General features: G+C 54.5%; 5 protein-coding genes across 5 annotated transcripts; 4 read left to right on the forward strand and 1 right to left on the reverse strand.

The window, feature by feature from the left end:
• Positions 1 to 1,264, forward strand: LY79DRAFT_524579 (NAD dependent epimerase/dehydratase; the record flags this gene model as incomplete). The annotated part of the gene is made up of 5 exons (XM_060555642.1): positions 1 to 264; positions 337 to 514; positions 575 to 747; positions 802 to 901; positions 963 to 1,264. The coding sequence occupies 5 exons, from the start codon at positions 1 to 3 to the stop codon at positions 1,262 to 1,264; spliced, it is 1,017 nt and encodes a 338-aa protein (XP_060409617.1).
• A 187-nt stretch (positions 1,265 to 1,451) lies between these two features.
• On the forward strand, positions 1,452 to 4,504 carry LY79DRAFT_567032 (tuftelin interacting protein 11). Its single transcript, XM_060558864.1, has one exon. The coding sequence runs from the start codon at positions 1,636 to 1,638 to the stop codon at positions 4,018 to 4,020; it is 2,385 nt and encodes a 794-aa protein (XP_060409618.1). The 5' UTR covers positions 1,452 to 1,635; the 3' UTR covers positions 4,021 to 4,504.
• Positions 4,505 to 7,693: 3,189 nt separating this feature from the next.
• On the forward strand, positions 7,694 to 8,334 carry LY79DRAFT_593544 (LITAF-like zinc ribbon domain-containing protein; the record flags this gene model as incomplete). The annotated part of the gene is made up of 2 exons (XM_060561571.1): positions 7,694 to 8,161; positions 8,260 to 8,334. 2 exons carry the CDS (start codon positions 7,694 to 7,696, stop codon positions 8,332 to 8,334), a joined length of 543 nt encoding a protein of 180 aa, XP_060409619.1.
• Positions 8,335 to 9,157: 823 nt separating this feature from the next.
• Positions 9,158 to 10,680, reverse strand: LY79DRAFT_524559 (WD domain-containing protein; the record flags this gene model as incomplete). Its single annotated transcript, XM_060555639.1, has 3 exons — positions 9,158 to 10,336; positions 10,399 to 10,564; positions 10,643 to 10,680. 3 exons carry the CDS (start codon positions 10,678 to 10,680, stop codon positions 9,158 to 9,160), a joined length of 1,383 nt encoding a protein of 460 aa, XP_060409620.1.
• A 4,609-nt stretch (positions 10,681 to 15,289) lies between these two features.
• LY79DRAFT_583235 (spindle pole body component alp14) lies at positions 15,290 to 18,327 on the forward strand (the record flags this gene model as incomplete). The annotated part of the gene is made up of 3 exons (XM_060560311.1): positions 15,290 to 15,538; positions 15,597 to 18,239; positions 18,301 to 18,327. The coding sequence occupies 3 exons, from the start codon at positions 15,290 to 15,292 to the stop codon at positions 18,325 to 18,327; spliced, it is 2,919 nt and encodes a 972-aa protein (XP_060409621.1).
• Positions 18,328 to 18,457: the final 130 nt, after the last annotated feature.

Raw genomic sequence — 18,457 nt, forward strand, 5'->3', positions numbered from 1 at the left:
ATGTCGGAACTTACCGCACTTCCCAAGGGATCTCTCGTCCTCGTCACCGGAGCCAACGGATACATTGGCTCTCATGTCGCCAACACTCTGCTCGAGCTGGGCTACCGCGTCCGCGGCACTGTCCGATCCGACAAGCCATGGCTCACCGAGCTGTTCAAGAACAAGTACGGCGAAGGTGTCTATGAGCAGGTCATTGTTCCTCGCCTCGACGATCCGGAGGCTCTCGAGAAGATTCTGACTGATGTTGCCGGCGTCGCCAGTGTGGTAAGCTTTTACACCACGTTTCCGTACCCGAGATGGGATTTCTGTGTTGGAATGCTAACATTTAGTCCAAAGGCTTCTGACATGACCTTCGGCGAAGACCCCAACACCGTCATTCCTTGGGTAGTGAAGGCAACCGAGAGCATTTTGGCGGCTGCCGCGAAGCAACCTTCTGTCAAGCGCGTCGTTCTCACCTCTTCTGCTTTCGCAGCATCGCTCGTTGTCCCTGACCAGAAGAACTATGTCGACGAGAGTATGTATTCTATTCCGTGATTTCTCAGGAAAGAGCGCGAATGCTGACCGGGGCTATCAGGCACGTACAACGAAGCCGCGATCAAGGCGGCCTGGGACCCGAATACCCCTAAAGAATTCAAGGCAGCCGTGGTTTACTCGGCCTCCAAGGCCGAGGGAGAGCGAGCTGCTTGGAAGTGGGTCCAAGAACACAAGCCCGGTTACGTATTCAACACCATCTTGCCCAACTTCGCCGTAAGTACTCAAGCTTCTCCGTGAAGGCCGGCTTCCAACCTAACTCGCCTTCAGATGGGAGAGATTCTTCACCCGGAGATACATGGTTCGACCATGGGCTTCGCCCGCGGCGTGTTGAAGGGTGAATTGGCCATGTTGCAGACGCTCATGCCGCGTAAGTGTAGTGTATGAGGCTGTCAGGATAAGTTCGCTCGGCTAACGCAGCCCGCAATTAGAACTCTCCGTAGACGTTGCCGACGTCGCGCGTCTCCATGCCATCGCCCTGCTCGCCGAGCCGGTCAAGTCGCAGAGAATCTGGGGTTCCGCGAATCGCGTCACCACGTCCGACTTCATTGATGCGCTCCGCGAGCTCAGGCCCGACAACAAATTGATTCCGGAGAAGCCGGCCGATGTGGGCCGTGACCTCACCGAGCTTCCACCGGCCGCCAAGGCCGAGGCTTTATTGCAGAAATACTTTGGCCAGAAGGGCTGGACACCATTCAAGGAGAGTCTGGAGGCCGGCATTCGCGATTTGTAGATGAACGGAATTTGACAAGAATATTCCGACGCAGATCAAGGTGGCTTTGGGACTGCCGTCGCCTGGGATGTGTGTCATGGCTACTTAAGCGATTAGTTCTTCAACGAATACTGTGCCCTACCCTATATACGAACCACCCCTATATGTAAATGAAATGGTATGCACTTAATGAATGTTGATGAGGTCAGTGTTATCGCATTGCTGATCACGTGAAGATAAGAAACAGCAGCGACCCACTCCAGCTATCGCCCGTGGGGGCGGGAAGGATGCCTGGCTGCATGATGCTTTCTCCTCCAAAAAAGTAGTCTCGTCGCAACATCTTGCACGTAATTCTCCAATTGGTTTGCGCCGCATCGTGCCTAACTAACAGCATGGCCAGCTTTCCCACGTTCGATCCTTCTCGTCTGACGAAGAAGTCCGCCGCGCAATACTCTTCCGAGTCGGAAGAAGAAGACGACGATGACTACCTCGCGCCCGTCACAGACCCATCCCAAGGCGACGACTTTGGCGACCTGAACCCACGAAAGCGCCGGCGCGTTGGCAACACCAAGGAGAGCGCCGCGCTGGGAATATTTGGATCCGACAGCGAAGACGATGGTCCCGGACGGCGGTGGAAGAAGAAGACTCTGCGCAGCAAGGGCATGAGCTTCGTCTCTAAGGGCACCACTACCCTCGATCAAGACGATAAAACAAACGACACGGACGCCAAGGAATACTCGGACGACTCGAATGAAGATAACGATAACGACGACGACGACGACGGCGACGATGATGAAGATGAGGTTGGCGGCGTCGGGCTGGGGTTCGGCGGAGCGCAGCGTGGCTTGGGCTTCAAGCCTGCCCGAGCCGCGGAGAGCGACGACGACGCTGACGCAGCTGGTGCTCCCGTGCGATCGTTTGCGAAGACTAAGTTCGACGGCAAAACCCCGTTCGGTCGCGGCTTCGTACCCTCATCCGCCAACGTACCCGTCTTGAGACCCGATGTACAAGATGCACCTTCCACGCCAAAGGTGGTCCATCCCAGTGCCTTCAGTGCCAAGGGCAAGGCAAAGCCCAACCCAAAGTCGTTTGGCGCGCGAATGATGGCAAAGATGGGCTACCAAGAGGGCGCTGGTCTCGGAAAGGAGGGGCAAGGCCGAAGCGTCATCATCGAAGCGCACCTTCGACCGCAAGGCGTTGGTCTAGGTGCGGTAAAGGAGAAGTCGGAGCACGAGAGAAAGGAGGAAAAGCGACAGGCCAAGTTGAGGGGCGAGGAGGTCGTTGATTCGGATGAGGAAGAAAAAAAGAGGAAGAGGGAGCGAAAGAAGAAGACGGCCAGCGCAGGCGGCAGCGGCGCCAGCACCCCGAAACGGCAAAAGCCCAAGTACATGACGGCGGAAGAAATCAAGAAGTCTGCCCCCGGCCTTCACATTCCAGAGGCTTTCGCCCCCATTCTGGACATGACAGGGCCGGGCAACAAGCTTTTGACGACCGCGTCCGGACTCCTGACCCCGACCTCCTCTGCAGTCGTCGAGTCCCCCGAGGTGGTGGCTGCTCGCAAGTTGGTCAAGAGAGCACACGCGGATTTGGCAGCTTTCTCGGAGGAATGGCGGAATCTGGAAGAGCGCAAGACATGGGTCGACTTGGAGCTGCGCGAGAGGGAGCAGGAGATGGCGGACCTCGCCTCGGACCTGGGCAGGCTTCAAGTCTTTTCCAACATCGTCACCGATGAGCTCCCCTCAGCCACCGAATGGGAGGACGTCATCCGCTGCCTGGAGAAAGCAGTTCAACATATCGGACCGACGACCGACGAAACTGCGGATCTCGCCGTCGCAGCTATTCACCCTTTCTTCCGTGACCCCGATTGGAACCTGCTCGAGCAACCGACTCGGTTTGCCACAGAGCTGAAGGGATTGGGAAGCATCTTCACAAAATCTGGCGAGGGTCACAAGACCGTCAACAATTGGGAGTCGACTGGTCTGAATGCCAACGACCTCTATCGCCAGCACCAAAAGGCGACGACGCCCTACGAGACCATGATGTACAAGCTTTGGTACACAAGGGCCGTTTCGGCCGTCCGCGACTGGGATGTCTTCGACCCTACGCCGCTTCTGGCTGTCCTGGAGGCCTGGTCAGACCTGTTGCCAGCGTTCGTTCGTGCGCAGTTTCTCGATGCCGTCGTCCGCAATCTGGAAACGGCTGTGACGGAGTGGAACCCGAAGAAGAAGCGGCAGAGCCACAAGCTGCCTCACCTCTGGCTGTTCCCCTGGCTCCAGTACCTGCCATCGTACCACCTGGAGCCCAAAGGCACAGGACTGGTCGCCGATGTGCGCAGGAAATACAGGCAGCTGATTGACGTGTGGGAGTTTGACCGTGGCGTCATCCCGGGCCTGGAACAGTGGCGCGATGTGCTCGGCGACCAATGGCGCCCGCTGATCATGAGCCATGTGTTGCCGGCGATGGGCCGCTACCTACGCAAGAACTTCAGGGTCGACCCGAGCGACCAGGAACCCTACCTCCCCATGCTCACAGGCGTGCTCGGGTGGTCCGGCATCCTGACGCCCAAGGTAATGGGCGAGGTTATTGTCGCAGAAGTGTTCCCGCTGTGGCACGAGAAGCTGTCCGAATGGCTTGGCTTGGAAGACGCGAACTTTGAGGAGATTAGCGCGTGGTTCGAGTGGTGGAGAGACGACGTCCTCCCCGAGGACGTCAAGAACCTGAATTCGGTCCAGGCGGAATTCGTCAAGGGCTTTGCCACCATTGAGCAGGCCTTGTAGGTCCAAACCAGCGATGCCGCCAGCTCTTGAGAGCTTACGCGCCATCATGTAGACGTATCACACTGTGCATCCAATACCCTCTTTGCTGTACCATGCGGGTTCCTCAGGAACCGAAAGTAGCTGTAATCCTTCCGTCGATGGCAAGCCATCATATGTGTTTGTTCAGAAGTCTTTACTGCGTGTGGAAACGAAAGGTCTGCCGGTTCCCTCCGGTACCGAGACTGTCAGGTAGTCCCAGCTTCCCTAGAAACGGTACCTGTGGCAGTCCCTTGGCCGGGCCAAGTCGAGCTTTACAGTCACCATTAGCTGAGAGGAAAGAGGAAAGAGAGGCTCCGTCGAGAACAGCTTTTCCCTCCATGGCAATACTCGGGTTTGAGAACTCTGGCTCCTGGGGGCCAGAATGAAACAATGAGTTGCGGGTTTGGGCCACTGCAAATCTCACAATTCAATCAGATGCCGGTTATGTAAATATCGTGCCCCGATGCTAAGAATATATAATAAATAAATAAACACAATAAGAAAAGAGATCGTACGGAAGCCAAAGAGCTAAGAGGGGGAAAAAAGTTCCGGGAAGTGGAAACCTCGTCATGTTATTTCTCTCCCCCTTGCCTGGCTTGGGCACCCTCCTCCACGTTTCCCCCGTTCCTCATTATGGTAATCCGCCCAATATAGGTACTCTTGGTCGATCCCGCGTCACCATATTGAAACCTCCGCAGCGGTAAAACATGAGGTTGCTGAGGAACTTTGTTGGCTGGATACGTGGCCGGGCTGAAGACGCTGGAGAATTATTCCCCAGCTGCACAATGTTTGGGCTAACAGACGGGCATGGGAGCAGACCAATGAGTGAACGAGACGTACAGAGGATCATACCATCATATCATTACGACGTGGCCATGTCCCTATAGGATGTTGTATCGCACGAATATCCGACACAAGACGAAGGGGATACATTCTGTGTTGTCATTAGACGAGGAGAGACACTGCATTTTGTAGCGGCAAGTATGCAGGCCGCCTTCACTGAAGCAGCCGCAGCCGCCTGGCATTCCCAGTGAAGGGAGCGCTTCTACAGGCTTCGCGACGGGATTCTTTTTGGTACAAGCTCATACATGTTTTGCGTCAGTTCTGCCAAGTTAGCGCTACCTTACATCGACCTCACCCACCTCGGCGTTGTGGACAAGACTCAAGAATGCCTCAGCGGGTGACGGAGTAGGAGCTATATACATACATTTATATATCAAAGCTCGTTTCCGTGAACCATCAAGTCCTGGTGCTAAGTAGACGACCTTAGCCTTCCAGGACTAGCATCCTATCTGGCGTCCCACGATCTGCCTACTTCCCTTCGTGGCTTTGCTTCCGTTTATCTGCCTTGATGGCACTTATCTTCTTTTCACCTTTCGCCCCGGTGGCTTTGTTTTCTCATCCGGCGATACTACCTAGAGGCAGGTTCTGCTATCAGATTCCTAATAACCATGTCCGAACGCTCGTGTCCTGTGCCGGGATCTTTAGGTGGTGGACAGTGTCCCGCGGGTAGATAGTCGGTGAACAGGCGGGCTGGGCCGAGGGGTTGCTCTTTCTCGGGCTACACACAGCAGGGTGACCTCCATGCTTCTTTTGATGTAAGATGGAAATCTTCGCTTCCATCGGTTGGCCAGGCTCTGGGAGATTGCCGAACGCATGCCCAACGTCTTCCACGACAACGAGGATCTGCACTTGCGCGCGTGGCTGCCCTCGATTTTCCGGGCGTCCATCACCGCCGTCGAGTACCACTACTCCATCCCAGAGTATGTCAAGGTGTCCGGCGACCCGCGGGTCATGTACCTAATGGAACACGGGCTGTTGTCAATTGGTTTGAACGTGAGACCAGGGGACTGCATAGTTTGGATTGGAAAGAGGTTTAAGCAAGCGGAATGCTCGCAAACTTGTATACCTTGGTGTCGTTTGCTTATTATATACTGGCTAAGTCTGATTCTGATTGTCTTTTGCTCTTGCTTGCCTTGAATTCTGCGCATCAAAACCGCATCTCTCACCTTAATATTGTATCGACAACAAAGAACGGTCTCTAACGAGTTTATTTGTAGTCACAAGCGATACTTGTACAATTTCCATACGTCTCTCAACATCCACGTTCGCATTAGCTTATAGAAGAGGGGGAGGCATAGGTCGCCGGGTCGTCCCGACAGACACATCGATACAGGCAGTATCAGTACCGCAGATGCTCGTCTTCCGCCGCACTATCGACCGTGACTGCATTCAAGGTGTGCTCGAAAAACATACGCACAGGAGCGCCTCTTGGTGAATACAAAAAGGGCTTCCACTACTACGTCGGCCCCTTCGTCACAGGATCGTGCTCTGAGCATTGATCAGCAGGCTTTGCGCAGCCTCCCAGGCAGCAATAGGTACCATTTGTTGAGCAACTGCATCCTGTCAAAGCGCCTCGCCCGGATTCTCTACTGGCCAATATCCGCAAGGACGGGGTGCGCGATGAGATGAGCGACAGTAGCCACAGACAAGCGTGTGTGCCGGGGGTCCGTTACCGTTCCACGTGTGGCGAGTGCAGAATGTGGCTGACACAGCCGAGTGTGGCTGAGCACTTCACCCCCACACCCCGGCCGGCGACTACCAAAGACCCGCAAGGAACGCCCGGGGCGGCATCACATGACGTGACATCGCCACCAGGCCTTGGGGGAGGGATTCTGCTGTCGCGATTCGATTCTTCTCATCTTGGAGCTGGCCAATACTGCTGATCATACTCCTGATCGTACTACCATGTCCCCCAATCACCTAAACGCATGCTACAGGCGCAGTCAATCTCAATTCATCCATCCCCCCGAATCCCAAGTATACAGATCATGATATCATGCCTCCCGCTTGGCAGTCCTACTTGACCTAACGTGCATGTCGTGGCTTACCGCACCCTATGGCAATCCCGCCCCTCTACGTAGTATCGCCCTCTTACCTGTACCACTGCAGGTATGCTTTGCCTCTCAGCATGAATGCCGTGGCGTGGACCACCCCCGTGGCCATGTTATCACCCCCTCCTCGTTCTTCACCCTTTCACACTCATTGAATCATGCCAAGCCAAGCACTTGACTACCTAGTGTATACGGATACTGTTTGTGCGTAATGTAGCTAAGACTCGCAGCTGGCTCCTGTCTCTCCGCGTGCCCTTCCCTCGTATACTACAATACAAGCCTGTCGTCCAACCAGCTTCCCCGGTCTGTGTGTACCTGCATCGGCTGTCCGCGCATACACGGACATACACACACACCCGCACCTACAGACATAGCCATGGCTGCGGCAAGTAGAGAGGGGAGAAAGGGCGGGGTGGGAGGCACTCGCACCAACCCTCGGCCTCTATTCGTCTGATGTTTCCTCCCCTTCGGCTTTGCCCGGTACGAGAGTGTACACGCAGTCAACAAGCACCCTCGACGCCCAAAAAAAAGTGAACATGACTTGAATGGACTTGGCCGTCACTCATCGGGCTCTTGGTATAAGTCATCAAACTCTCTCTTTTACTGCCCTTGACCACCCCAGCCTTCCCCTCCCCTTTTCTCCCTCCTCTTCCTCTATCTCTCTCGCTCTATCTCTTCACTTCGAACACAGCCTGCCGACACCACATTCATCACTTGGGTAGCGAAAGGACCAACCCACGCACGTATCGTCACACGCCATCATGGACAAACCAGCCCAGCAACAGCCCCCCGTCGAGGCCCCCGGCTTGGACAACTCCGCCCCCTCCGGCCCGCCACCCGAGTACCAGCATCAACAACAACAGACCGGCACCACCACCGCTGCCGCCGCCGCGATGCCCAAGTACGGCGGCCCGCCAAATGACACCCCCCAACCCCGGGCCTACGGCGGGTACAGCCCCCCGCTCCAGGAGCAGCAGCAGCAGAGCTTCCCGATGCAGGCCGGCGGCCCGCAGAACTTCCAGCCCTACGGCACCCCGCTGCCCGCCCTGGGCCCGCACCCGGCCCCCGTCGAGTGCCCCGACTGCCACGCCCGCGGCGTCACCGCCGTCGAGTACTCGTCCGGCGGCTTCACCCACGCCCTGGCCGCCATCGTCTGCTTCGTGAGCTGCCTCGGCTGCATCCCGTACCTCTTCACGTCGCTCAAGGACGCGAGGCACAAGTGCTACAAGGTATGCCTTTTTTTTCTTTTTCTTTCTCATCTCCTTTCTCCCTCTCTCTTCCCCCACAGACGTATGGTGCGTGGAAATAGGATGCTAACGACCGGCAGTGCGGTATCCCTCTGGCCACGTACCACCGCAGCGGAAGGACCGAGGTCCACTGGCACCAGGCATACCATGGTTGAGGAGCACATTGGACGAGGCGAGACGTGACGTGACATAATTTGGGCCACCGGAGAGCAGCGGGGCAGCGGTGCAATACATCCATATAATACTCAGCTGATGGGATGGGGATGTCACTGTCAGTTCAATGTGTGCGGAGACGCTTATGAGCACAATGCGCCGTTACCACGCGAGGCGCATAGGATACCCTATTTTCTTTTCCCCCCACCTGTTCCTTAATCGAAGTAGTTTGAGGATTAATTAAAACCTCGGCGGAGATTCGTGCTGTCAACAGTCGTTCATCCCGCCTGGTCGTTTCTTGATTGACTATCCAAAAACAAAAAGCTTGGGATATTAGACTAGCTAGCCCAGTTGGAGATGGCGCCGTCCACTTGAAACCAACGCCGCACTCGGACGCTGCCCCGTCGGCAACCCTCAATACTGCTGCTCTCTCCCTGTCCCCGACTGGCGCGGATGGCCGTTTCAAGCAGCGATGCGAATGCGTCAAAGTGAAAATGAAAGTCCTAGCGAGGTTGCGGGTATCTATTCGGTTCATGTACAGTCTCCCCTTAAAATTCTACATCGTCAGCCAAGGCCTCACGTAATCGCCAGATTGGTACGCCCTACTTTTTTGATCCCCCCCTTTTTGACGCCTTGCCTCCAGTTTATCCCATTTGCATTTGCATCTTTCTCGTGAGTCGTTACGGCGTGATTCTGTCTGTATCTGCTTCTCGCCGTGGTCCGATGGCGGCCCGGCATCTTTGCCTCGTCTGCCCAGAGGCCAGCCGCATCGCATCGTCCTCCGGCTGCTGTAGCATCGCTTCGGGCCCTCTTTGGTCGGAACGCCTAGTTGGCAAAGATGCGCACGTTTAGGTCCACACTTCCTGTTGCAATGACACAGCGAATCTGTACATCTTGGGGCTTCGCTGCTGCCTTGGTTGGTGTTCCGTTGGCGCCGTTGGCGCCGTCTCCGTTTGTCGCCGCCTCGCGTACGATACCAGGTGCCCAGCGCAAGCACGAGACGAAGTGGCCGTGTACATCGTCGAGCACCTTGACACATTTGCCTTCCTGGGCCAGGTCCCAGCATCGTAAAGTTTTGTCGTCGGACACGCTGAGCAGGTACTTGCCGCCGGGGTGGAAGACCAGAGCTCGGACCCAGTTGTCGTGGCCAGTGAGAGTCTTGATGCAGTTTCCTCGAGCATCCCATAACCTGATGGCCTTGTCACGGCTCCCTGTCGCCATGAATTCAGCAGTGTTTGTTGCTGGCGGTGGCTTCTTCAGGCCGGCCAGCGTCGCTAGATGGCTGTAGGAGGCGGGCGGCGCAAGCGTGCAGCATTCGACAACGTGCTCGTGGCCAACTAGCATCAGCTTCACTTCGGGGTTGGCGGCGCTGATGTCCCAAAGTCGGCCCGTCTGGTCGTTTCCAGCTGACAGAAGGAAGCGGCCGTCCGGCGACGGGCAGACGTCGCGTACCCAGTCTACGTGGCCTCGCAGCGTCTTGACACAGTATCCCGTGGATACATCCCAGATGCGCAATGTCTTGTCGCGACTCGCAGAAACCAGAAGGTTGCCCGTAGCGCCGGCCGCGCCTGAGGGAATGAACCGGACCGCGCTAACGCTATGGTCGTGGCCGGGCAGGGTTCGGATGTTTTTGTACTCGTCTGAGGGATCCCACAGCTTGATCGTCAAGTCGCTCGAGCACGATGCGAGGAGGGTAGCCCCCCGTGGGCCTCCAAAGTCGACGTCCAGTACCGCCTTGGTGTGTCCCTTGATGGTCCTCTCCAGCTCGCCCAGTTCCCAGTCCCAGATTTTGATGGTGTAGTCCTCTGAGCCCGAGGCAAGAGACGAGAAGACGGGATGGAACGCTACGCAGGTAATCGGGTCGCGGTGGGATTGGAGGGTGTGTCGAGCGGGGGAACGGGGCAGCCAGCTGGCGGGGTCCTGGTTTCGCCGGGAGAGCGAGGTCGGCGTCGCGTTGTCGATTTCTGACTGTAGCGTAGCGGTCCGCGACTCGAGTTCCATTATCTGGCAATGTCGAAATCAGTCAAGGCTGTCGGGCGCAAGTGATGGGACGTCGAGCGACGTACCTTCTTTTGCAGGCGCACCACACTGGTCCATTTCTTTTCCAGCAGGCCCTCATACTTCTTGGAGGTGGCATCGTCGAAGGAATCGCCGATCTGCAGCTCTTCCCTGAGAGCATTGGCGGAATTAGGGAGGTTGCTCGACGAGAGGTATGCAATGATGGCCTTGTGCCTATAGAGTCTCGGGGTCAGTCGAGGGGTACAAAAGAGGGATCGCCGGGCAAGGGGGTGGAGGGGGGAGGGAACCAACAGCTCGTCAGCCTGCCGAGGGGTCAGGATTTGGCTCATCCTGACTTATGATCGTAGATGCCAGCCGAAGGGGAGCAATGGGGATGTAGAACCGCAGAGCGCGAGATGTAGGGGTTTCACAGCAGGGCGCAGAACCAAAAGAAGCAGGGAAGAGCCGAGAGAATTCGGTGAATGCTTTATCGACGATGTCGGCAAGTTTGTGGCCCGGTGCTTTGGTGCTCGGGATTCCGTCTCTGATAGTGGTAGTGTTGGTGACGGAGGTGGTGGTGGCGGCGACGGCTGCGGCGGCGGTGGTCGCAGCAACCGCAATGGGCGCGACACGTGCAGTGCAGTCAAAGCAAGCAGGTGGGAGGGTTGGGTGCAAAGTAGCGGGCGAGGCTGATGGTTTTGCGTGTGCGTGTGCGTGTGTGTGTGTGTGTGCAAGTTGGATCTGAGGGGTTTTGGGGATTGGCAGCCTTGTCAAGCGGATATTTTGTTGCGGCAACGGGACTTAGCAAAGGGTCAGGGCCGAAACGGGGGGAGGGGAGAGAGGTGGCCAGGGGGGCCGAGTGGCAGATGCTCGTGGAGTCGGGGGTGCGTTGGGAAAGGCGGTGTCGGTGTTGGTGGTGTTGTTCTCTTTCTCTCTGTATCAGTCTTTCTCAGTCTCTCGGTCTCGACGTGTTCAGGGGTTGGGCTCCCAAGCGTCGGGCAGCATGTCTGGGCTCTTGAGAGTGGATTTGTTGACTTTTTGGGAGTGCCAGAAATTGGAATGATATTCGATGCGGTTGTCGTGGAGAAGTAGCAGACGAGACGAGACAAGACGGCGAGGCGAGGGGTGAGGCTCAGTAAGTGAGTGTGTTAGTGAGTGACGGTAGCGACGACAATGACAGCAGAATGTTTCATGTGCTTCGGACGACGGGCGGGAAGCACCTTGAAGAAACCCGGTGCGATTCGATGGGAGACTTTATGAGGCGGTGCATGCAGCAAGCAAGCAAGCACTCTGTCTGTCCTGTGCTGTGCTCGCTCTCATTTCTCTTGTCTAATCTTTCAGATGCCGAGCAAATGGAGGTGGGATGAAATGTGGCTAGTGAAGGACGATCCCCAGGAGAGGAGAGGAGGGCACCATGTGGCTAGTGGCTAGCACACCGCTCCAAGGGACCGAGGATTGCTAGTCGGCTGGCGGCTGGCGGCTGGCCCCCATCTGCCGTCTCCTACTACCTAGTTATGTGCCCCGGTCTTTCCTTCACTGACATCACTTGACTGGCTCGAAGTATGTACATCAGAGGTACCTTGCATATCTGAGCACTTACCTACCAAACCTAGGTACTGGGTAGATGGTGTATTGTAGAGTCGGTACGTACCTATGTAAACAGATACATGTACGTTTCCATGGCAATGGGCCAGACTTTGACTGGATTGATAAGGAAGGCCTCGAGCATAAGGCGACGGGTGTGTGTCGCTGCAGCCATCGGTGCACAACAGCAAGCCCAGTCAGCCCAGTCCGGAGACCAGATCAAAGTGAGAAGACAGACAAGACGCATGCGGCATCCTGGATGGAGAATCTGTTTCACTCCGTCACGGTTTAATAGACCTACGGAGTACACTACGCAGTAAATACCTACCTATGGCTTTCGTATTATGCTCCGACAGACAATAAATACTATAGAAATCAATGGAGCAGAAGGATCATCCTCCCATCTGTTGAGTGGCTAACTCACAACGGCCATTAATGCCAATGCAATGCAAGCATGGAGTGAACAATTCCCGCCCATGTTTATGTTTCCTACGGAGGAGCCTGTCAATAGTCCTTGCGGTTAATGCCAAGCCCACCCCATGTCAAGTGGCAAGGGTAATTGCAGGGATACCCACCAAAAGTAATTGCAGCCAGCATTTGCCACCATTTCGTACCCCCAAGAGCACCCTCAAGAGCACCCTTAAGAGCGCCAAAGTTAGCTAGATTTGAGGCTTTTGATGGCTTTTATTCACTATATTTAACCTCTAATCAGTATTTGCCAGCTTGCTAGCCCTCCTTATACTTGTTGCCGCCGTTAAGGGCAATAATTACCTCAATATAGGCTAGGATCTGTTCTATCTAAGCCTAGATTTTCTCCTAAGGTAGTGCTTACTAGCACTCTTCCTATGCCTTTATAGCAGCAGCCTAGTTAACTAGTGCGCCCTTCTTTATTATAAATTGCTTTATCTATAGCCAGTAGGGTTTAATTAGGTTAAGGTTAAGGCTATTACTACACTAGAGTATCTTCTAAATATTATAGGCAGTATATATATAGTAGATATAGTAATAATTATAGGAAGGTGCTTTATCCTCTTAAATAATAGTGCTAGGTAGGTAGTTGTTAGTAATAAATAGGAAGAGCTTAGGTAAAAGAATCTCCTTTTAGTAATAGTACTAGTTAATTCCTCCTTTGCCTTTATAGACTAACTTACTAGTATAGGTGTTTTAGCAAAAAGTTAGTTTATAGCTAGGGATCCTTTAGAGCTATAGCTAGGCTATCCTATTCTCTAGTTCCTATTTAAGGCACTTCACTAGCTCTAACTCCTTATTTAACTCCTTAACCTTAGCAGTAGCTTCTTATTATATTATAGCTAACTTAGGTAACTAACAGTAGTAAAGGCCTTTCTTATTATATATAAAGTAACCTTAGAATATAAACTTAGTATACCCCTTTTATTAAGTATAAATATATAACTTTATATAGGCCTTATAGACTTATTACTATAGATAATAACTACTATAATAATAAGATAGAACAACTAATATTTTATTAGACTATATAACCTTCTTCTAATCTTTAAGAGTCTAGTGGCAATAAGCTAGGCACTAAGAAAGCCTATCTTATTTTATCTATTAAGATAGACTAGGTTTCCTTGTTAGCTTAGTCTTTCTAAATCTATATTACTAAAGGATTTAGTAGACTATTAAGGCTAATATATCTATATTAAGCTCCCTTTAGAGCTTACTAGTAATATTAGTATATATTTTTTCTCTACTATATTAATTATAGTAAACCTTTTATAAGATAAGCTCTTTAATTAATTATATTGCCTTCTTTAGCTAGCTAGTTTAGGGGGCATTGTTATAGTGCTTAGGTAGTAAAAAGAAGGTAGGAGTAGTTAGGTTAAAGCTATACTTTTTTGCTTATACAAGAATATCCTTAACTATACATTAAGAAATCCCTAGGGCTTTTGCTACCTTGTTAGCTAATTTACCCCTAATACAGCTTTAAAGGGCAAGAATAATTGCCTATATAACAGGGTCAACGTGCACTATAACAGCAATAGTTATAAGGTAAAAAAAGTAGTGTTATTATTGTTGTTGTTGTTGTTGTTATTATAATAATTACTCTTGCTAAGGCCCTAGTTAAGAAAAAGAAAGGGGATTAATCTAGTTACTCTAATTGGCTAGATTATAGTTAAAGTGGGTCTAGATTCATGGGGTGGGCTTGGCATTAACCGCAAGGACTATTGACAGGCTCCTCCGTACTTTAGGAAGAAACGCAGCCACCGCAGCTCATTTAAACCCAACGTCTCGACAAGGAGGGGACTGAGATGAGGAGATCATTACCTGCCTAGGTAATGTATCTAGGTACCTAGGTACATCTATCTGTGCAAGTGCCTAGTGCGCATGAGCCCATTTATTCGGTATCATCTCTTATCTATTGGCTACATTTCCAGTTTCATCATGTGACCTGCGCTGACCCAATCGTGCCTAACTACCTGGTGTTCGCAGGCAACCCCACACAAACACCCGTCAGGTCAGGTTCGGGGTCAGAAATAACTGCAAAAAAAAAAAAAAAAAAAAAAAAAGGAATAGAAGGGGATTGGGGGAAAAAGAAGAAAAAAAACCGCACACTGGTGCCCAATGCAGACCGCCCACCTTCACGCTTAAGCCTCTCTCTGCCGCTCGCTCTTTCAGCCACTACCTAGTGTACTGTATCCGTACCTACGCAGCGGTTAGGCAGGTCCACCCCCACCCCGCTGTCGGCTGCGCTGCAACAAACACACACGTCTGATGATTCACTTGTTCTGGCCCCCCCCCTTCGCCCTTGTCCCGACAACCACAATTTCCCCGTGCTTCCTGTTGCTGGCCAAACAAAAGAAATAGGAACCCCAGTCACGTTTTCCTACCTATACACACAATACCCACGACACGATACAAACACACATCCATACATCCACGCATCCAGTGTTCCAACTCTCGGACCGGACTGACCTTTACCTGCACACTAACCGGACGCGCTACCTACGCTACGGGAACTCCCATCTCTAGTCTTCCCCAGCGATCCTCCATCGCAATTCTTTTCCCACCCGAACCTTCGCACATACCTCGACTCGCATTGTCCTGTTTCCCCAGACTCCTGCTCCTACAACCTCAAGGAACCAAGTCTGCCATCTTCGCTGCCGACCCAGATACCTGTCCGTCTCGCTCGCACCTACCAGCACAGCAGTCCACTGACCTAAACTACCCAGATACTCCCGCCGCTGCTTAGGCCATCTTGGAACGTCTAATCTTGTTCCTCACTCCCGGTCCCCGACTGTAAGTCACGTCCCGCCCATATCACCATAGACACCTCCAGTCATTGCTGCTGCTGCTGCTGCTGCTGCTTCCCGCCGCCTGCATGCAGCTCTTCAGCCCGCTTCTGTTCCCAACATGGGCCATCACCTCAAGCATTCCCGTTCCTTCTCCAAGCTAATCAGGCGAGTAGCAAGCTTCAGCAGAAAACCCGCCTCTCGCGACAAGGACGAGGTTCCCTTCGACTCGCCACCTCCTCTCCCGCCGACTCGTTGCTCTTTGCACACCACCTCCGAACCTTCGCAGCCCCAGCAAAAAGACTCCATCCTGATGGCCGAAGAAGAAGACTTTAGCTCCATCCCCCTCCAGGATAGGTTTGCCCACAAGGTATCATACTGCTCCTCCCCTTGCGCCGCCCCGTAACCCGCCGGCTGACGCCCTCTAGGTGTGGAAAGTCCGAAAGGGAGCCTACGAAGAGGCCGCCAAGGCATTCGCCGCCACCGCCGACGAGTACGACAATGCCTTCAGACCGTTCCTTTCCGACTCGGGCATCTGGAAAGGCGCCGTCGCTGATTCCAACGTTGCCGCTCAACAAGAGGGTCTCGCCGCATACTGTGCCTTTCTCAAATTCGGCGGCAAGGAACACTGCACAAGGACGCGCGGTGTCACGATAGGGCCTATATGCGAAAAGGGCCTACCCTCAACCCGCGCCGCCGCTAAAGAATCGTCGCTGGAAGCCCTCCTCCTGCTCGTCGAGCTCGACGTTGCTGGCCCCGTCATTGAAGAGATCATCCCCGCCCTCTCCAATAAGCAGCCCAAGGTCGTCGCCGCCGCCATCACCGCCCTGACGGCCATCTACCACAGCTATGGCTGCAAGACAGTCGACCCAAAACCCGTTCTGAAGGCCCTCCCCAAGGCTTTCGGTCATGCCGACAAGAATGTTCGCGCCGCCGCGACGAACCTTGCCGTCGAATTCTACAGGTGGCTGCGCGAGGCCATGAAGCCCATGTTCTGGGGCGACCTGAAGCCCACGCAACAGACCGACCTCGAGGCCCAATTCGAGAAGATCAAGTCCGAACCCGCCCCGAAGCAAGAACGCTTCTTGCGCTCACAGCAAGCCGCCATGGCCCGCGCCCCGCCTCCAGGAGCCGAAGGGGAGGAGGAAGACGACGGAGATTATGGCGAGGAGCCGGCCGAGATGGACGCATTCGACTTGGCAGAACCCCAAGACGTGCTTGGAAAGGTCCCCGCCAACTTCAACGAGGCCTTGGCATCATCCAAGTGGAAGGAGAGAAAGGAAGCGGTGGAGGGACTCTACGCTGCAATCAACGTCCCGAGAATCAAGGACGGCGATTTCAACGAGATCAACCGCGGGCTCGCGAAATGCATGAAGGATGCCAACGTTGCCGTCGTCACTCAGGCTGCGCAATGTATCGAGGTCTTGGCCAAAGGTCTGAGATCCGGCTACGCGAAGCACCGCGCCACCGTCATGCAGCCCATCATGGACCGCTTGAAGGAGAAGAAAGCGTCGGTGGCGGACGCTCTGGGCGCCGCTCTGGACCAAGTGTTCCTGGCGACGAGCCTCACAGATTGTCTCGAGGACATCAACACGTACCTCGTTCACAAGAACCCCCAGGTCAAGGAGGGCACCATGAAGTTCCTGATTCGCTGTCTGAGGACGACCCGAGATGTTCCCAGCAAGCCCGAAATCGCCTCTATTGTCGAGTCGGGCAAGAAGCTGCTGTCCGAGTCCAGCGAGGGCCTCCGCTCGGGTGGTGCCGAGATTCTGGGTACCGTCATGAAGATTATTGGCGAGCGTGGCATGGGCCCGCACATGGAGGGCCTCGACGACATCCGCAAAACCAAGATCAAGGAGTTCTTTGAGACCGCCCAAGTCAAGGCCAAGGAGAAGCCTAAGGCGCCTCCTCCAGCAGCAAAGGCGCCGCCCCCGAAGAAGCTCGTCGGAGGCAAGAAGCCGGCCATGAAGAAGCCGGTAATGCCTGCAGCAGCTGCGCCCCCGCCAGACGATCCCGAGCCCCTCTCTCCGCAAGCCTCCTCCCGTCCCAAGCCAGCCGGCACCAAGATGGGCATGCCGAAGCCATCGGGTCTCGCTGGTCTCAAGTCGAAGCGGCCTCTTGGGGCACCTTCCGCCGCCTCCCCTCGTCGTCCTGCAGCTGCTCCCATCATGCCCGAAGACGACCCCGCCCCTCCCCCACCGCAACCTCGCATTGGTCTCGGTCGCGGCGGCCTTGCCGGACGCTCGCTTGCCAAGCCTGCTGCTGCCCCTGTGCAAATGCCTCCTGCGTCGCCACCACCCTCCGATGGGCTTACCGCGATGGAGCGGGCCGAGCTGGAGGAATTGAGGGCTGCGAATGAGCGCCTCACGCGCCAAGTCGAAGAGATGCGTCACGAGAGGAGCAAGTACATGTCTGAGATCCAGGAGCTCAAGAACCAGAACGCGGGCCTCATCGAAGACCACACTCGCGACGTTCTCAGCATCAAGGCCAAGGAAACACAGCTGGTCCGCGCAAGAAGCGATGCCGAGGCCACGGAACAGACCAACGACCGCCTTAGACGCGAGCTTGACCGCCTCAAGAGGGCGCTCAACCACGCCGAGGGCCTCAACTCTAGATCGGGTATGGCCAGCCCCGGTGAGCCAACATACGCATTCTTTTCTGACCATCATCTTGTGACTAACTCTATGGTAGGCCTCACTTCACCGACATACGACGACGTCGGCGTCTACCGCGACGCTTCGTTCGGTTCATCTTCTGCCAGACACAACCGCGTTAGCTACGCCAGCAACATGTCCGAGGAGAAGGAGAATGGAGACCACCACTACCCTCGCTCAAAGGCCCTCAGCCCAGAACTCAGGTATACAGGCAGTGCATCATCTGGCCGCGGCAGCCCTGCTAGAGGCTACCGGAGCAACGTGGCCACCCCCGTTGATGACATGCCGCCACCTTCATACCCGTCCGGCGGAGGAAACGGTATGACATCGAACAACCATAGCAGCAATGGCGTGGAAAGTTGGAAGCGTGCTGCCGAAGTGACAAGCCAACTAAAAGCCAGAATCGAACAGATGAAGGTTAGTCATCCGCCCCTAATCCGCGTCTTCTACCAAGACAGCAACTGACACTATCGTGTAGGCGAAACAAGGATTTGCCCGTCCCTAACTAACTAAGCCTGACCAACGAAACGCCTGGAGCGGGAGGCAATGTCAGACAACCATGTTAATATGAATGCGCTTTGGGTTGGAGGTTGGCTTGTAATGGTCATCGGTCGGAAAAGGGGCGTCTAGCTTGT

This window comes from Colletotrichum navitas (assembly GCF_030913465.1).
Source record: "Colletotrichum navitas strain CBS 125086 chromosome Unknown LY79scaffold_81, whole genome shotgun sequence".
In the NCBI taxonomy this organism is placed as follows: Eukaryota; Fungi; Ascomycota; class Sordariomycetes; order Glomerellales; family Glomerellaceae; genus Colletotrichum; species Colletotrichum navitas.